This window comes from Eublepharis macularius, chromosome 15 (genome assembly GCF_028583425.1).
Source record: "Eublepharis macularius isolate TG4126 chromosome 15, MPM_Emac_v1.0, whole genome shotgun sequence".
NCBI classification, from domain to species: Eukaryota; Metazoa; Chordata; class Lepidosauria; order Squamata; family Eublepharidae; genus Eublepharis; species Eublepharis macularius.
The window spans coordinates 58,533,592-58,551,354 of record NC_072804.1 but is presented as its reverse complement, the minus strand read 5'-3'; the positions used below and the strand labels follow the sequence as shown (position 1 = coordinate 58,551,354).

At 61.6% G+C, this 17,763-nt stretch overlaps 2 protein-coding genes across 2 annotated transcripts; one reads left to right on the top strand and one right to left on the bottom strand.

Moving 5' to 3' along the window:
- Window positions 1–5,615: 5,615 nt before the first annotated feature.
- Window positions 5,616–10,046, bottom strand: PPP1R14A (protein phosphatase 1 regulatory inhibitor subunit 14A). Its single transcript, XM_054999095.1, has 4 exons — window positions 9,149–10,046; window positions 6,536–6,616; window positions 6,399–6,428; window positions 5,616–6,032 (listed from the first exon to the last, which is right to left on the bottom strand). Exons 1-4 carry the CDS (start codon window positions 9,365–9,367, stop codon window positions 5,928–5,930), a joined length of 435 nt encoding a protein of 144 aa, XP_054855070.1. The 5' UTR covers window positions 9,368–10,046; the 3' UTR covers window positions 5,616–5,927.
- Window positions 10,047–10,219: 173 nt separating this feature from the next.
- Window positions 10,220–16,725, top strand: SPINT2 (serine peptidase inhibitor, Kunitz type 2). The gene is made up of 7 exons (XM_054999092.1): window positions 10,220–10,337; window positions 13,040–13,204; window positions 13,792–13,845; window positions 14,248–14,304; window positions 14,412–14,582; window positions 14,911–14,988; window positions 15,378–16,725. Exons 1-7 carry the CDS (start codon window positions 10,229–10,231, stop codon window positions 15,530–15,532), a joined length of 789 nt encoding a protein of 262 aa, XP_054855067.1. The 5' UTR covers window positions 10,220–10,228; the 3' UTR covers window positions 15,533–16,725.
- The last annotated feature ends 1,038 nt before the right edge of the window (window positions 16,726–17,763 follow it).

The window sequence follows — 17,763 nt, the reverse complement described above, 5'->3', positions numbered from 1 at the left end:
AGCATGGATAGGCACGGGCCACGTCCGTCCGGCAGCACACGCCCCCTGGCAGTGCTCTCTCTGCCTGCCTTTTGGCTTACAGGCACGTGGCCCCTTCTGCTCGCTGCACTTCCCAGGCTTCTTTGAATGCCACGGCAGGGGTCAGGTCAGAGCCACCTCACTGTCTGCACACTTGCTACCCAGAGGCTCCGAACTGCCACTTCCCAAGGTTGTGCTTGCTGATGAGCAATGGGGCGAGAATGTGTCTGACTTCTGCAGATGTGACTGTCCAAGCGAGCTCTCTGGAACTGTCCCTTGCAGCCCCCCGGCAACATCAAGGCCCCTTCCTAGCGCCCTTCAAGGGTGGGCCTTCGGAACGTTCCCTTCCTGCCCCACAGTGACCCAGTGTGACAACCACACATCTTGCTTCGCCATGCCCAGCTCAGGCTTTGCGGGCTCCAGTTGCTGTGGCAAACTCCTCTGGCTATGGAGGCTGGAGCTGGCTGCTGGGTTCAGCTCGTGCCAGTGTGGAATCCTGCCTGGCCGAAGACGGGTTGCTTTTCAGGAAGCCCCTGGGGACCCCGCCCCCTTGTCCCTCTGGGGTGTGAGAGGTGCCAGCATCCATCATGGCCTTTGGGGCACTGCCCACAGGAGAATGCCCTCACCTTGCGGGTGCCCCTTTTGCAGCTGGCGTCTGGTCCCTGTTCTCCTGCATCTACAGGTGGAGCTGGCTCTCTCTTGGGCTGTGTTGGAAGGAGCCAGCCAGCTATCCAGAGCTCAGCTGAAACATGCCTCTGCCCTCTCCCAACCCCCAGCCCACCTCGAGGAGGCAGGTCAGAAGCTCTGGCTTAGCCCAGGGCCCAAAGTCACGGAACTGCGGAGCACCCACATCAGCTCCTCAGCATTGCCCCGGACAGGGGCCCCATGGCTGCAGACAATGAGTTTCTTTCCAACTGTTAGGCCTGGCAGGAAGTTAGCGGGCCTTGTTTGGAGCTGGGGAAGGGAGCAGGGCACCACTCCCGGGGGAATGTCTGCATGCCGGAAAGGCTTCTGTCCAAAGGAAGCGAGTTTGTGAGGCAGCCTCCCCGAGAGCAGGCTCTCCGCCTTCCCCACCAAGTGCAGGTCCAAAGCGGCATGCTTGCCCACCCCCTCCTTCCTGCTGTGGCTGTTGTTGCTAGCCCCTGCACCCCCTGGGCTGCTCTCCCAGCACCCACCGTGCTCCTGCACTGTAGTGGCGCAACAGGGAACAGGGCTGCCGCCCACCTCAGACCGTGGAGACAAGGGTGCCACGCATGGCAGAATCTCACGAGTGGCTGGCCTTGTGGGACCCACTCGCTGCAGCAGCTGCAGGGACAGGCACGTCTGGCTGCCCCACACCCTCCCAGCAGGCTGCTTGCTAAACGGTCTGGTCCTTCCCTGGCCTTGAGTGCTGGGGAAAGTTGCCCCTGCCCTTGACATGGTGCCAGTGAGGTTCCTCCTTAGAGATGCCAGCCACTACCTGGAGATGCAGTGCCCAGCTGAGGCAGAGAGTTGTCTCCGTGAGGTGTGTGGTCAAGTGACGGGGGTCAGCCCATCACCAGGCGACCTCCACCAGTGCCTACTTTGGTTCCGATGGAGAGCGCGACATGTTTGGGGAGCTGCCCCTCCTGCAGGGCCATCACCACCCCCTGCCCTGCCTGGGCCAACACAGCGGGTCTTTCGCTCACTGCCTGGAGGCCGGCAGCTGCCCCACCCCTGGACTGCACCCAGGCACCACCCAAACCTCTGCACCTGGGACAGGTGTTGGGCCGGCAGTGCCGCGTGTTGGTGAGCCCCTGCCTTCCTCTGCTGCTTCCTTGGCCCAGCTGCCGAGAACTGTTTTAGGAGGGGTAGTGGCCACTGCACAGTAACAACAACAACAACAACATTCGATTTATATACCGCCCTTCAGGACAACTTAATGCCCACTCAGAGCAGTTTACAAAGTATGTCATTATTACCCCTACAACCAACACCCTGTGAGGTGGGTGGGGCTGAGAGAGCTCCTAGAAGCTGTGACTAGGCCAAAGTCACCCAGCTGGCTTCAGGCAGAGGAGTTGGGGAATCAAACCCGGCTCTCCAGATTAGAGTCCCGCACTCTTAACCACGACACCCAACTGGCTTTCAGTCTGCCGGAAGCACGCCTTGGCCTGCAGGGCTGCCCTGCCAGGCTCAGCGTCTGGGCCCTCAGGCTTGACCTTGTCCTCTGTCTTGAGCCACAGCACTGCAGATCCCAGGAGGAGGGCAGCATCCTGCCCCAAAGGCCTATAGGATGCCTGCCCAGTGCCTCCTCCAGAGACGGTCTTGGCCAATGTTCTGCTGGTTGTCCCAACGCCGAGGCTGGGTGGGTGAAACTCATGGAAAGCTCCCTGGGGAAAGGGGACAAAGCGGCAACCTCTGCAGGGAAAGCCAGAGCCCTGGCTGGGCATCAGGCCCCCTTAGGAGAGGAACTGGGTCACGCTGACCCCCCAGCCTCTGGGGTCTCTTGAGGGGGGGGCAGGATGCTGCCGCTTGCTGTGCCCTGGGAAGAGCCCTGTGCACTTGTCGCCGAGGTCCTCCTTCTGTGCCTCCTGGGGGCAGGGGTGGCCCCCAGCAACGTGTCCAGAGACCCTCTCCTGCCCCATGTCAGGGTCACCTGTGTTTACACAAGAAGGGTCTCTCTCTCTCTCTCTCACACACACACACACACGCGCGCGCGCGCGCGCGCGCGCATGCGCCAAGCCAGCTGCTGCCCAGGGGCCATACCCCGTGATGACAACAGTGATCTTGCTCACTGCCCTGAGCAGGGTACTAATCGGTCTAGGAGGGCAGCATATCTAAGTGCTGTTACTACTACTACTACTACTACTTTTATTCTCAGTGGAGCAAGGCTAAAGCCCCCTGCAAGAGCTGTCTGGGGAGGGTGACGCCACCCCCCTCCCACTCCCCGGCAGCCACCAGAGAGCAGATGGTGTGGGGTCGTCCTGCCTGAAGGGGGCTGTTTTTACTTTTTCTACCCAGAGAGGCAGCCTTCTCCCTCCCACCCTTGCATGCAGTTCCGGGAGGGAGAGGAATAATATATTGAGTGAAAGAAGGGACTGGAGCCATTCAATGAGGACTGGCTACCCCATAAGCATTTTGACAGCCTTGCAGTCAGACGCACAACGGGGCAGAACTTTTCCACATTCAAGGAGAGCGGCAGCCTGCGCTTGGGTCTGGCTCCTCTTCTAAACCCGTGAGGATGGGGCACAGGGGCTTGTCCCGGGCCTCTTGCAGGTACAGAGCCAGGGAAGGGCCTCGAGAAGAGCACCCCACCACCTCTCACCACACTGGGAGCAAGAACTGGCCCCTTCCGGCAACAGTGGAGCTAATGGTGGGGAGCTAGGGTGGGAGGTTAGCAAGAGCGAGGGAGAGGGCAGCAAAGGCGAGAGGCCACCTGGGTCGGCCAGGCTGGGTGACTCATCCCTGAAAGATGTAAACAGTCAGGGCTGTTCTCTTCTTCTCCCCAACAAACAGATGGAGGGGTGTGTGTGAGTGCACGAGCTGTCTCCTAGCTCTTGGAGAGGAGCCTGAGACCCAGTACATGCAAGCACAGACAAACGCAACCCCCCCCCCCTCGCCTGCACTACAGCTGTGGCTGTAGCTTGCTCTGCTGACCCTGCTTGATAGCCCTCCCCCTCCTTCTCTTGCTGCTTCTGCTGCCCCCTCTTATTGGCAGCACAATCGTTGGGGGGGGGGATGCTACAAAGCTGTGCACACGCTCTGCCTTTTCCCAAATAAGGGAATGAGCAAAGATCGTAGTGGAGCCGACTGCTGGGTGCAGCTGGTAATAAAAGACTGCCTGGGGCTGGACCCCTCTGGGATCTTGGTGCGAAGGCACGTGGCGTATATGCACCAGGAGGGCCGCTGTGGGGGTAACAGCCTCGGTGCAATAGGGGTGGGTGGGAGGAAAGGAGGCCTTCCACACACCTCTTAGGGGCACACTTTGACATCCATCCTCCAGAGCTGGATGGAAATGTGGACAGCCAGGTTATGGTGCTGCCTGCAACTGGCCGACTGGTCCGTGGTGTCATGGCAGGACAAAGCCCCCATTGATGGAAGGGAAGACAGTGTGTGTGTGTGTGTGTGTGTGTGTGTGCTGGGGGAGGGGTGGGAGGAAGGAACGGCCCAGGGTGTCTGCCAGCCTCTGAAAGCAGGGACGGGCAGCGAGGCCCTGGAAGGAAGGGGCCAGTGCAGGCAGAGCCCTTCGGCAGCAGACCCTCCCTCTGTCCCAGGGTCTGGCTCAAGCTGCGTCAGGCCTGCAGGACTTGGTCCAGGCCCCACTCAAAACAGCCTGACTGTTCCTAAGTGCTCTAGAAAGACTTGGCTTCCAGGAGGTATCCAGGGGGCCGTGGTGCAGCACCTGGGAGGGGGCTGGCTTTCGGGATGCCACGATGGCTCCTGCTCAACTGTCTTCTGCGCAGGGGGTGGAGTCCAACCAGAAATTGCGGGGAAAGGCTTGGAGGAGAGCTCCCTCCCACCAAGGTCTCTGCTGGGGCTTAGCCCTTGAGGAAGGCATGCAGTGCCGATGGACCCAAGAGCAGGGAGAATCTCCCAGGCCTGGGCCACCGGGGGGGTGGGGGGGCACCCTGCTCATCCTCTTCTCCCAACCATCCAGGAAGAGGCTCTCCCTCCCTTGGGAGCCTCCACTGAAGCCTGCTGCCCACCCAGAAATAGTCCTGTGCAGCTGTTTATCCCACCACTGTAAACAGGGTGTAGAGGGAGGGGCTCCTCAGAGCAGACTGCTATCCTGGTGCTCTGAAGCAGTGGCCCCAGGGCTGACCATCATTCACACTGGAGGGGGGGGTCTGCATCTGGACTACGAGAGGTGTGCCTCTGCACAGGCCCCCTGCTACGGCGTGGGCTTGGCTGGCCGGCCTCACTCCTACAGAGTTTGCCCAAGACCCTCCAGTGGCAGCTTGCCAAAGAGGAGATCCTCCTCCAAGCCCCACAAGCTCTGTCTGTCGGGAAAGAGAGACTGGGCAGACGGTGCCCCCATCCCCTTTCTGCCTCCTACCAGCCTCCGCGCAATGCCTCCCTTTCCACCCCCCACAGCCATGTGCTGCTTATCCCCTTTGCAGGCTAGCCCTCTCGACACTCGTTGCTCAGTTGCTTACAGAAGCCACAGTGCAGTTCCCAACAGCACTGGTTGGTGCACGCAGCTGGGAATGCCGCTGCCATGGCCACCAGAAGGGCGCCACAATGGCGCACCACGCACAGGCCCTTTTTCCCAATGACACTGGGCTGCTGGGAGTACAGGCGATGGAGCACTCTAAGGAAACAAATTGAAAGGGCATGGTGTGTGTGTGTGTGGGGGGGGTGTCAATGCGCCCCACTGGAGTTCTGGGCCCTGGCAACTGTCCCACCTCAGCACCTGCTGGTGCCAGCCCTGCCCAAAGGGCCCACCGAGCAGGACAGCCAGCTCAAGTAGGGGGACCCCGAAAGGAGGAGCCACAGTTTAGACCGAGAGGCAAGAAGCAGTAGTCAGGGGACTTTCCACAGAGACCCACAAGAAATGTCTTATTTGTCCCCCAGTGGAGTGAGCAGAGCAATCTCCCTGTCCCCCCTCCCCCCCCACACAGAGGTTTGCCAGGAGAAGCAAAGACGGAGCACCTTTAATTACAGGGGCAGCATGAAGATCACGTCTTCCTATACAGAGTTTTATACAAAGGGGGGGGGGCATTTGAAAATACTGATGGGGGAGCTGGGCTGGTGATGCCTCATGGCCAGACAGGGCCCAAGCTGTGTGCAGGAGACATGGGGGGGGGGAGGCCGGCAGAGGCCCTTCTCTCCCCACCGGAGCTGGACCACAGCAGCAGCAGCAGCGGCAGCCGCCGCCGCCAAGAAGCAGGCCTGTCTTGGCTTCTGCAGCAGCTCTTTCTTCCCTGAGCTCCTTCGCTCCCTCCTCTTGCCTACCCGTGGATTTCCGGGGCTTTCTGGTGGTCAGGACTTGCTTGCCGGAGGACGTGCTCTGTCCGGAGGCCTCTCAACTTCTCCAGCAGTTCCTTGATGAAGCCCTGCATCAGGGGGAAATGCAAGTCTTGCCTGCTCCACTCCCCCGCCAAGAGGAGGCCCTGGGATGGCGCTATGGGCCAGCAGTACAGGGGGAGGCTGGCGGGAGTGCGGTGCCCCTTCCCGCCTGCCCCAAGGGGTGTCATACATGCAGGCACCGCCAGCTCCCCAGCCTTAAAACAGGCAGCTGGTCCCAGACTGGGGCCAGCCCTTCCTAGAAGAAAGGGTCCCAGCCAGACCTCCCATCAAGGAGGAGGGGGAAGCAGAGGCCTCAGTTCCTATGAGAAGAGAAACTTGCAAAGCCCCCCAGGGAAAGCCTCCTGCACACTCCACAGGGGAGCCAGAATGGAGGCTCCCGGAGCAACACCCACCTCTGCGTCGCCACACGACTCCAAGAGGCCCTGGAAGGAGACAAGAATGAGAGGCCGCTCTGGTGCCACAGGGTCTCACCCGTAGCTCTACCCTAGGGAGGCCTCGGTGGAGCAGGCAGCCTCGGCCAGCCACCCACCTGCAGCTTGGTGGCCCTCTCTTCATCCGTGGCCATCTCCAGGAGATCGTCAATGTTCACCTCATCCGGCATCTCTGCTTCCTGTAAGAAGAGGGGGTGATCAGGAGGGCTCCTGCCCTTTGTGGCTGGCCTCCAAAAAGACCCTGGGCAAGCAGTGCCAACTGCAGGCTCAGGAGGGGTGGGGGAGGAGCTCATGCCAGGACAACAGGCCCCCGTCTCTGTTCCCAGGAAATCCCGTCCGCCTGGTAGGTGGAGGTTCAGGGGAGGTACGTAACTCTGGCACCTACTAAGCGAGCAGTAGAGTGTGCAAGGACGGGCCTTTCACTCTGGAAGGAAATTGAAATGCTGCCTCCAGCGGGCCCCACTCTTCCCTTGGTTCTCCCAGCCCGATGGGCATGTTCCCAGAGCAGTCGCAGGCCCTCCATCCTCCCTGGGACTCCTCCTGAGCACACCCAGGGCTGCCCTAGGCAGAGGCAGGCCCCTGGGGCCCATCAGTCAGTCCTGCCCACTCAGAGCAGCAGCAGCAGCAGCTCTGCTCGGCCTCAGGCATGCGGGTGGGGGCTTTCTCCCCCCCTTGCTTCCTTCCACAGGCGGTTCTGTGCACATGCCTTGGGCCTCCCTCTGCCCCCAGGGAACGGGCCAGGCAGCCCAACCCTAGACTCCCCAGGGATGTGAGAGGCAGCCAGGCTAGGAACGCTTTCCTTTCATGGAAGGCTTTAGGCACCTCTTTTCCCAGACTCTCTCCCTAGACTCTCTCCCTCCTTCGGCTGAGGAATCTGTTCTGGGGGGCGGGGAGGGAGGAGGAGCAGGCAAGGGGGCAGGCTGCTATCAGCTAGGAGGGCCTGTCCCTGCCCTTACAGGCATCCCACCACTCTTCTCCCTGGGGTGTTAGCTGGAGCTCACTTAGACAGGGCCAGTGCAGTCTATCTATCTGGAAGTTCAGCCTCGGACTCGGGCCCCTCAGTATAGGCTGCTCCTTGCGGGCAGAGAAGGCCCATCCCCAGCTCTTTGCCATTTTATTTATTTATTTACTAGATTAGGTTTTTGGTCCGCCCTCCCTGCCGAGCCATCACAGAAGGGAATCAAGCCTCCCTGTACAGAGGCAGTTTACACCACTGCATACTGTGGCCCTGGAAGACGCCTTCTTTCGGCCTGCCTGTGAGCTCCCAGGGGTTTCCGGCTGGCCGGTGGCCCTTTGGGATCATCCCGCAGGCCTGGCCTTGACAGGAAGAGCCCGGCAGGAAGGACGGAAGATGTAGGGCCAGAAAACGAGGCCAGCAGCACTTTCCAGCCAAGGGCCCAAGGACAAGCACTGGGCAGGGGGAGCAGCACGATGAGCGAGGCCTGAGCCCCGCAGCCTCTTAGGGACCCGCACAGAGTGTCCATGGGGGATGCTTCCCATGCTCTCCAAAACGCCCTCCAAGCAAAGGGTCTCCAGCGTGCGTGCAGCACCAGAGCTTGTCTGGGATGGCACATAGTCAGGAGCCCTAGCACCTTAAAGACTAGCAACCTTTCTCCTAGCACAAACTGGCATCGACTGGAACCCGTTTGTCAGATTCAGGTCTTGGGAGCACCTTAATCCTGGCCAGCTCTAAGGACAAAGTAGTGCTCAGACCACAAAAAGATGTCTTAAGAGGGATGTGAAGATCTGCCCAAAAGAAAGAGATAGGGGGCTGGGGGGAGAGGGGAGGGGGCAAGCTGATGGCCTCCCTGCAGGGACCCGGGGAGCCTGCCCAGCACTAGGGCAGAGAGGGAGCCAGCACAGCCGCTCTTGCAAGGGCTTCACCCTGCGGTGGCCTCCAGCGGAGACCCTGGCGCCTGCTCCCTCCTTTCCCAAAGCAAAGGGCCAGTCCTGGCTTTCCACCTCCCAAGCGGAGGTGCCGGCAGAGAACCCTAGCAAGCCGCAGGGAGTCCTCCGCTGGGACGCAGTAACGTGGTCTCCGGAAGGTGCTCCCGTGCCGAAAGAGTCCTCCAACCCAGCCTCTTTTGCATACTTTACATGATGGTAGGGGCCTCCCTCACGCCCCCTCCCATTCTGTCCCAGTCTAAAGAAGCCGCTTATCCGGGGTCCCCTTAAACTTCCACTCCTGGCCCAAACAGCCACTTTGAACGGACGGGAATGATTGGCAACCCATCACCAAACAGGGAGGGGCGATAATCGCACCAGCAAGATTAATGCTTCCACTGCCCCCTCACACCAGGGGGCGGGGGGCACTAGCCAGATGCTCCTGCTCGGAAAGGCAGATGGCCGCACCTGACTTAGCCTTGCCAGAGGTGGCAGCTGGGCCCGAACGGCGCCCCAGCACCCTTAACCCGCGGTCTGCTAAATCTGGAGAGAAGAGCCATCAGCATCCTCCACGACGTGCGCAACCAAACGCCTCCAGGGAAAAGCAGCCCCCGGAGCCTTTTCAGCGGCGAAGAAACCCGGCTGGGTCGCTCCCCCTTCCCCCCACCTATTTCGCCTTTGTCGGAGCTGCTCCGTCCCCCGGGCAGAGGAGCCTCAGCCGGGCAGGGCTCCCGGGCCCGGGGTCGCTGGCGAGGGAAGGGGCCTGCGGAAGAAGCCACCCACCGCCCCGAAGCCGCAGCAGCTTTCCGACCCGGCAGCTTCCTCACCCTGCCCCGGTAGAGGTCCTCCAGGCGACCGTCGATCCACTTTTCCGTGTCAAGGCGTCGTTGCAGCTCCCGCCGGTCGTATTTGACGGTGACCCGCGCCTGGCGCCGCTGGATGCCCGGGCTAGGCGTCCGCTCCGCGCGGGCCAACCCTGGAGACAGCCCGGTCGAGCGCGCCGGCGACGCCCGCCCCAGGCGCCTCCCCACCCGGTTCGCAGCCATGGCCAGCTCCAACCCGACGGGGCGCCCGGCGCCTGCGAGCCCCTTATAGCAGAGGCGGGCCGGCGGGGGCGGCGCTCCGGCTGCTGCTCCGGAGCGCCCCCTCCCGGCCGTCCTGGTCAGGCACGCTGCAGCCCGAACGCGCTCCCCGGTCTGCCCGGGACGCTCCTTTGGTCTCCGGCGGGCTCGGCTCAGTTCGCGGGGCGACGGCGGGTTCGTTCCGCAGGCGGATTAGCCAATGTCTAACATGCCCGCAGCGGCCTTCACGTGCTCCAAGGGAGACCCCCGCTCCTACTCGGCTTGCGCAGCCAGCAGCAGGGAGAGGGCCTGGTGGGTCGGAACCGAGGCCTGTCGACCCAGGACCGCGGTCTGTCTCCACCCACCAGATGTCGCCGCTGGCGTCTCACCGGGCGGGCGGGCGGGCAAGGGGCCCCGGCACTCCCACGTGGACGGCTGCTGTACGCGGGCTCAAAAATCTGCGGATCTCAGGAGCCCGGAGGCTCGGCGAGGAAGACGGGCCAGAAGCCCCCGAGCCCCGCCAGGTCACGGCGGGAGCCCCGCCGGGCCCCCTCTGGGCCCGGAGGAATCGTCGCCTGCCGACGCCTTCCATCCCCGACGCGGCCCGCAGGAGTCGCACGGGGGAAGCCGCTCTTCGACCCGCCGCGCCCCATCCCGGGGACCGGGGGAAGGGGCAGCCCTTCTGACGTCAGCGCACCGCACAGCCCCCCCCCCGGGCACTGCACGCGGGAGGGGGAGAGCCCCCCAGGGGACCCGCCCCTCTTGTGACGCGGCGCGGTGGGCGGGGCTCACCTGTGGCTCCGGCGCCCGCGCCCCGCCCCGCGCACTTCGCTCGGAGAGGCGGCCATGGGCGGCGGGACGCGGGCGACGGCGCGGGGCCGGGCCGGGCCGCTGCTGCTGCTGCTGGCCTTGGCGGCGGCCTTGGCAGCGGGGAGCGCCACGGGGGCACCGCGAGGTGAGCGGCGCCGCGGGGGCTCTCCAGTCCGGGCGTCTCCCGCGGAGCGGCTCCGTCCGGGGTGCCTGCGGGAGGGCCGGGCCGGGGGCTCTGCGGGGGGCTGTGCGGGCGCGCCGTCGGCGGGGGGCGGGGGGCTGCGGGCGCCCCTCCCGAGCGCGGCTCCCTCCGGCGCTGGCCGCGCCGCGCAACCGGATCCCTCCTGGGTTGGGCCGCCCGGCCAGAACCGGTTCGGCCTGTTGCGCGGCCGCCTGCGGGCGAGCTGCTCCTGAGTCACCTGGCGGGCGGCTGCCAGCCCAGCTCGGCCGCGCTTCCTCCTCCTCCCCCTTTGGCCGGGGCGCGGGCGGGCGAGGCCCGGTGCCCCCGGGCGCTCTGCGGGGAGCCTGTGCGAGCCTGCCTGCCTGCCTGCCTGGCCCTTGGCTCGGCGGCGCCCGGGGGCAGCCCCCTGGCGGGAGGCGGCTCGGAAGCCGTGGCGAGGAGGCCCAGCACGGGAACGAGGGCGCGGGGGCAGAGCCGCCGAAGCCCCGGGGAGGCCCTCCTGGGAGCCCCTTTCCGGCTGGCGGAGTGAGCCCAGTGCGGAGCCTCCCCGGCCGCGGGGGGTGGGGGGTGGGGCGGCAGAGCCGCCCTCCTGCAAGGCTGCTCGTCACAGCCTCCCCGCCCCCCCCGCCCCCTTGCCCCGACCTCGGAGCACAAGGGCCCCTCTGGGCCCGCGCCCCACACTGGCCATGTTGGGGGGGGGGTCAGGGTCTGGATCAGTAGCTTGGGGTAGATCCCCTGCCCCGCAGCCCCTTCAACCCATTTGGGCCTGGCGTGGGCTGCTACCTTGTGGCGCTGCTGCTGGTCTGTAGACCCGTGCAGAGGCGGTGGGCTCCTTGGCTGGCGAGCCTAGGCTAGCGTGGCCGGGGACAGTGGCCGCCATTTCCTCCTTCCGGCACCAAGCCTGGTTGCTGCTTGGGCGGCCCCTCCCCACCTGTAGAGCCCGGCTTGCCCATCAGCAGCAAAGCAGACGCTGCAGAAGCTCCCAGGAGCGCTTTGGGTGTCCCGCCCGCCAAAGCTGTTCAGAGGGACACTGCTCATGGACTACCCCAGGCATTGTGCATGTGGTTCTTGTGCCCCCCCCCACCGCCGCCAGTGGCTTTCAGGTCAGGGGGGGCTGATGTAGGTCCAGGGGTGCCAAGGCCTTTCCAGAGGCTTGGTGTGGGTGTAGGGGGAGGGTAGTGGCTCACCCAGCAGAGCTATGGGCTCTAAAATGCAGCCAGGCCCCTTTGAATGGGGAAGCCCAGCCGGTGCCACATGGGAGAAGAATGCCAGGGCCTGGGAAGGGGGGGGGTCTGTGCAGGTCACCAGGGTGTGCCAGCTGGGTGTTTAACACAAAGCCAGAGATGAACACGTTGGGACCTGCCAGTGAAGCTCTGGGGTGTGTGTGTGTGTCTCTGTGAATCGTTTGAGGCCACAATAAGGAGCTACCCACCCACCCACCCAGAGCTCCCTTTGTTGGGCCGAGCCTTTCACCGCTCTGATGGCCACTTCTGGCAAACTGCCCCGAGAGCAAGCACATGCCCAAGTGGGTGGATGGCTTTCGTCTTTTTTTGCACCCCCACCCAGAAAAGAAGTATGAGCTCAGGCAGGTGGTTGGGGGGAAAACTCAATATTCTTACTCTGTAATAAAGTACCTGGACAGACTCAATTATTATACTATGTGTACTTTGTATTGTCGAAGGCTTTCACGGCCGGAGAACGATGGCTGTTGTGGGTTTTCCGGGCTGTATTGCCGTGGTCTTGGCATTGTAGTTCCTGACATTTCGCCAGCAGCTGTGGCTGGCATCTTCAGAGAGATCTCTCTCTGTCTTTTGGTGCTACACCTCTGAAGATGCCAGCCACAGCTGCTGGCGAAATGTCAGGAACTACAATGCCAAGACCACGGCAATACAGCCCGGAAAACCCACAACAGCCATATGTGTACTTTATTCTTTCAATTGCCTGACCTCAATGTCTTTATGGGAAACAAGTAGAAATGTTTGAGTCTTGAATCCTGGAAGGCCCAGCCCTGGGGGTATATAAAAGCTAGACCGGCATGCTCTTAATATTTATATTTTTATTATTTATCATTGATTCTTGTCTTTTTATTGACATTTTTTTAATCGATGTCATTTATGGTCCACCTTTATCACTAGGACTCACGGTAGATTATGCAGCATAGTTCAATATGTTGACCTGGATGGTACATCCAATAAACAAGGCAATAGGCTTTATATTTTATTTATACGTTGCCTTTCTCTCCATTGGGGACCCAGAGTGGCTTCCGTCCGCCTCTCCCCAGAGAGGAAAGGTGTTTGAGTGGCGCCAGTGAGCTTCTCAGACCCTGGGGTGACTCTCGTGGCACTGCGCCAGTCTGACTCTCCAATGGTGGTGCTGCCCTGCCACGGGCACTGAGCTAATCTGAGGGGAATGCAAGGTGCATGGGAGGTGGCCATTGTGCCAGCGCTGCATGCAGCGAGTGGCCACTTTTTGGCATGTAAGACGTTCTCTGTTAGATTAGACCCTTTTCTTGGGCATTGTTTCCCTGTCTGGTGCCCGAAGGAAGTTCATAAATGGGGCCAGTTGTCATCTTGCAGCTACTGCCTGTGAAACAGGTGTTCTGGTGGTGGCTGCCTGGAGTGTTAAGAAACCTGCCTCATTGAGCTCTTGTGTCTGTGTGTCTTCAGGGGACTGCCTCTTGCCTTGTGTGATTGGCCGATGCCGGGCTGCTTTTCCTAGGTGGTGGTACAATGCCACAAGCCAGGTGTGCCAAGAGTTCATGTTTGGTGGCTGTAGAGGCAACGCCAACAACTTCTTGTCAGAGAAGGAGTGCCTTCAGACATGTGCCGCAGGTAAGAGCAAATGGCAGGGGCCCCCTTCCACCAGCCAGGCCACTCCCCGTGCCCTGGCTGGGCACTGTGGGGTGTTCCCAGTTTGCTCTCTTTGTATCGGGGTGCCTGGCACTTCCAGCTGAGGGGGTCTGAGGTTGACAGATCTGCAGTATGCCACCAACTCCCACCATTCAATTAAGGCCTGCCTTCGTTTCGCTTAGCAGTGAGACAAGGATCCCAAGGGCACACAGTGGAACTAAGGTCCAAACATGCTAGAGGTCCCTGCTGTGAGCTGGATCCTGCCAACAGTGTACTCCTGGAGGGGGGCACCTTTGTTCCCCTCTGTTTGCCTGGGGCTTCGTTTCATCAGGGCCACCACCGCTGCCTCGTCTAGAGTCTCTCTCTACCTTGTTTTCCCCTATGGTCTTCAAGATTATCTTCATCTCGAACTGTAGCTCAGTTCAGCAGACTCAAAGCCCTGAATTTCCCTGCCTTTGGAAGCAGGCCCTTGGCCCAGGAATGCTCCCAAACTTGAGCCCCCTCGATCTAACCCTGAGCTGGAACTTCTTTGCCGGTGCAGCCTGACCCCAAATCCCCTTGGCTTTCAGGTGGAGAGGAAGAGATGACGGGCATCCCACTGACCAGCCAGAGCGGGACAGAGGGTAAGGGCTCTGCGGAGTTCTGAGCCGGGGTGGCAGCAGCCATACTATCCAGGGGCCTTGTGCACCCACCCTAAAGCCACGGTGAGGGCAAAGGCCCTCTTCTGGTGTGCCCCCTGCTGAACTGGCGTCTTGGTCGCTTTGAACTCAAGCTCAGGGAGCATTGCGGGGGGGGGGGGACGGGGGAAGTCCCTTTGCTGCACAAGGTGTGGCCAAGTGCTTGACCACCTGATGGCAACCTGAAACTGCCCCCAACCAGAAAAAGTGGCATGGGGTGGCGGCCCTTGTGGTCCCGTCTCATCACGAAGAAGAGGTCTCGCTTTGGGGGCTGGGGCACCATTGCCCCATTTAGCAGGCTTGGTGTCCCAAGCACCCACTGACCTGATTTGTGCCATCTTCCAACAGCTGTGTCCACCACTAGCCACCGTCACCAGCAGGCAGAGGACACAGCCCGCTTCCAAGGTGATGTTGTGTCCTCTTTTGGGGTAGCCAGGGAGGGGAGATGGGATCTTTCCTCCACTGCAGCTGTGGTCCTTGATCTGCAACCACCCGGCTCTTTCTTCCTCCAGAATACTGTGCTGCTCCCCCGGTTACTGGCCGCTGCCGTGCCTCCTTCCCCCGCTGGTTCTTCAGCACTGAAACACGAACTTGCAAGATGTTCATCTATGGTGGCTGTGGGGGCAACAGGAACAACTACCTCCTGGAAGAAGACTGCTTGAGCCAGTGTGTTAGGGACATGGGTAAGAAGGGGGCAGAGGTTGCCAGGCAGGCCCCTGCGAGGATGGCAACTTTGCCAGCAGGCTTAGAAAACTTGTTCCTAGCATGATGGGATAGTAGAAGGAAGAAAGCAATCTTCTCCCCCCCTCCCCAGGAATCCTTGGAGAAGTCAAGGGCTCTCGGCTTACTCCTTCCAAACAGCAGAGCCCTGGGGCTGCTGTTTCGGGCTGGTCTGGGCCCTGGAGAGGAGCTTGGCCCTGCTGTTTGGCCTGGTCAGAAGGGGCAACCAGCCCTCCTGGCACCCCACTGCCTCCACCTCACCAGCCTGCTTGCATCTCCTCCCCCTTCTAGAGCTACCTGGGGAGTCAGAAGAGGTCCCCAACACACATGGCCGCATCTTTCCCGACTCAGCAGTGCATTCCACCAGAGGTAGGTGGGGGTTCTGCTTCTAGAGGACATCTACAAGGACCTTTTGGCTACAAGAGGGGAAAGTGAGGCTCTCCTGGGTGGGCCTTAACCTGGACCCCTGAGCATATTGAGCGCCTGTTTGGTTGGTTGGGGGGGGGGTGCATCTGAGCAGAGACTGTGAGCCCCCAGTTGCAAACTTGGCCTCCCTCTGGGAGCAGCCGGGCGGTTCCCAGTGAGCGCCAGTCACTTTGTTGTTCCTGGTATGATGGGAGGAGAGCCCCACCTCTAGAAGCGGCAGACCTTTCCCTCCATTGCTGTGTGGGGCTGAGCTTCCAGCTCCCCAAGGACAAGGGCGAGATACGGGGCAAGCTTTTCTCCCACTGATGTGCCCGCCCTTTCCTCCACTGCAGCTGTGGTCCTTGCGGTGCTCTCGGCCCTTATGCTGGCTTCCCTACTCCTGGTCGTTGTCAAGATCTGCCACAAGTCCCGGGAGCTCTCACAGGCCGCGGTGTGGAGCACGATGGACGACAAGGAGTTCCTGATGCGTGACAGCCACACACTCTGAGGGCGCCAGCCAGCACAAGCACGCCCCAGCAGCTGCTGGGTGCATGTAAATAGGAGGAGGGGACCAGCCCCCTTCAGCTCGTGCTTTATAGGAACACGGATCATAAATCTCTCTTAAGGGGCTCCTTTTCTTGTGTCCAGGTTGACTTTTTAGCACAGCTCTGTCCAGTATCCTCCCAGAGGAACTCTCTCCCCACCTGCCTGCTGTGAAGGTTTGCTTCCCTTTTGTGCAAGGGCTCTGGTCTTGGATCTGGCCACGAAGTTGCCGGGATCTAAGCAAGCAGAAGTGCTTTCCGCCCGAGTGGTCATGGATCTTGTCTGAGGGTTGGTGCCGGTGCGATTGGCACTGCATGCAAGAGGCTGACCTGGAAGGTGCCGACCAGCTCCTCCTTGGCCTGTGGCCCTTCTGAAGCCAAGATGCAAGGAAGGCTGGCCCCACAAGCAAAGCTTCTTAGGTGTGCGCTAGGGCAAAGCCCCGTAACTGGGTCCTCTCTCCAGTCTTTCCTCACCTGGGAGCGAGGAAGGATCGGTGGGCTCAAGAAGAAACCTCTTGCTTGCCTCGGGATCAGACCCTCCCGGGACGGAGGGGGCTGCCTGCGCAGGGCTGTGGTTCCAGGGATGGAGGTGTTGACAGGCAGAGGATGGGCTCTGCTGATGCGGCAGTTTCTTGGGGGATGGGGGGGGGCTCTGCTGGGCCATGACACAGAAACCTCTAGAGGGGGCTCATATCCCACAGGCACAATTTGATGCCTAAAGGTACCCCCCCCTCTGAGCCATCCAGCTGTGAGGTCTCTGCACTGGGTGGGTTCTTGTTCCCAAAGGCAGCCAATGTGCTTGTCTCCCCCCCTCCCCCCCCGCCATGCTCTCCTCTGGCTCAGCTGCATGCATGCAGGCCGCAGCCCCATGCCACCACCTCCATCCAAGCACCTGTTAGGCACACCCTCTGAGCCAGACACCCAGCCTCTGCCTCTTGTGCACCTTCTTGCCTTGGGGGCAGGGTGGGGGGTGAAGACTGCGCCTCTTCTTCCCAGGGTGGGGGCAGAGTTTTCTCCTTGCTCGAGCAAATTTCTACGTCTGTTGCACAGGGAATTTTTATACTCTTTTTTTTAAAAAAAATTGAAACTTGATTGTGTTTAAAGTTTATGGAATTATCCCTTTAATAGTGGAAAGTCTTGGAATAAACCTGCAAAACCACGTGTGCGTTCTTGAGTAGTCTGGTCCCAAAGAATGAACTGTCCCAGCTGCCCACGTCACCAACAGGAGGGGGCGCTCCAGAGCAGCAGAAGGCAGCAGCCGTCCCCAAGGAGCTGCCTGGGAGGCAGAGGGCCAGCGGAGACGGGGGGGGGTCTGCACCACTTGCTTCCCCTCGGGCCCAAGGCAGCACCAAAGCTCCTCCGCACTGGGTGGGCGTCTCGGCCCCGACTCTGCTGGGCTTTTTGCAGGCGGGCTGCTGGGCTACCGGAAAGGCCACCTCCCCCTCTGATGCCCGGCAGGCTCTGGTGCCCTGCCCTCAAAAGCCCGCCTTCTCCTGGTCAAGCACAGAGCTGATGGGGCCTCGGGCTGCTGCGGCAGCCCAGGCCAAGAGGGCGGAGAAGCCCCCCCCCCCGCCCTCCCCACCAGCAGAGCCCTCCTCCCCCCAGAGTCCGAGCCCACCCCCACCCCCCCGCCACTGTCCCAGGTGGTTTTCAGGGGAAGGGGAGCCGCCGCCGCCGTCGGCTGGGCTTCCCCCCCCCTGCCAGCCCCCGACTGTGCCCCCTCCCTCCAGCTGTGGCCCCTATGTCCCAGAAGCCAGAGCCACAAGGCAGGTGAGGGGCGGGGGCTTAGCTGGGGGGCCCTCCCGCCCCTGCCCCCAGCGAGCAGGGCCTGCACAACCCCCCCTTTCCTTCCCCCTGGAGGTTAGCCCTGCCCCCACCAGTTCCTCCTACGACCAAAAGGGGAAGGTTAGGGTTAGGGTTAGGGTTAACCCTAACCCTAACCCTCTCGGGGTGGGCACTTCACCTGCTCGCTCCTGAGCCAGCAACAGTCAGAGAACAGGTTCTGCTGCTGCTGCCAGGCAGTAAAAAAAATCAGAAGGGTAAAACAGGAGTGGGATAGCGACTCCTCCTGCCTGCTGCTCTTTGCAACCTCCCTGGGGCTTTTTCTTCAGAGCCTCTTGGTGGTGGTGGGGCAGAATGGCTGCTCTCCCAGCGAAGGAGAGCGTCTTCCCCCAAGGGGGGGGGGCCACTTTCCTCT

Bases quoted from the DNA above. Each gene is read 5' to 3' on its own strand.
- PPP1R14A (XM_054999095.1), bottom strand. From the start codon at position 9,367: ATGGCTGCGAACCGGGTGGGGAGGCGCCTGGGGCGGGCGTCGCCGGCG. The intron at 6,429-6,535 runs GTGGGTGGCTGG...GTCTCCTTCCAG, and splicing joins AGAGGGCCACCAAGCTGCAG to GGCCTCTTGGAGTCGTGTGG. The intron at 6,033-6,398 runs GTGGGTGTTGCT...CCCCTGATGCAG, and splicing joins AGTCGTGTGGCGACGCAGAG to GGCTTCATCAAGGAACTGCT.
- SPINT2 (XM_054999092.1), top strand. From the start codon at position 10,229: ATGGGCGGCGGGACGCGGGCGACGGCGCGGGGCCGGGCCGGGCCGCTG. The intron at 13,205-13,791 runs GTAAGAGCAAAT...CTTGGCTTTCAG, and splicing joins CCTTCAGACATGTGCCGCAG to GTGGAGAGGAAGAGATGACG. The intron at 14,583-14,910 runs GTAAGAAGGGGG...TCCCCCTTCTAG, and splicing joins CCAGTGTGTTAGGGACATGG to AGCTACCTGGGGAGTCAGAA.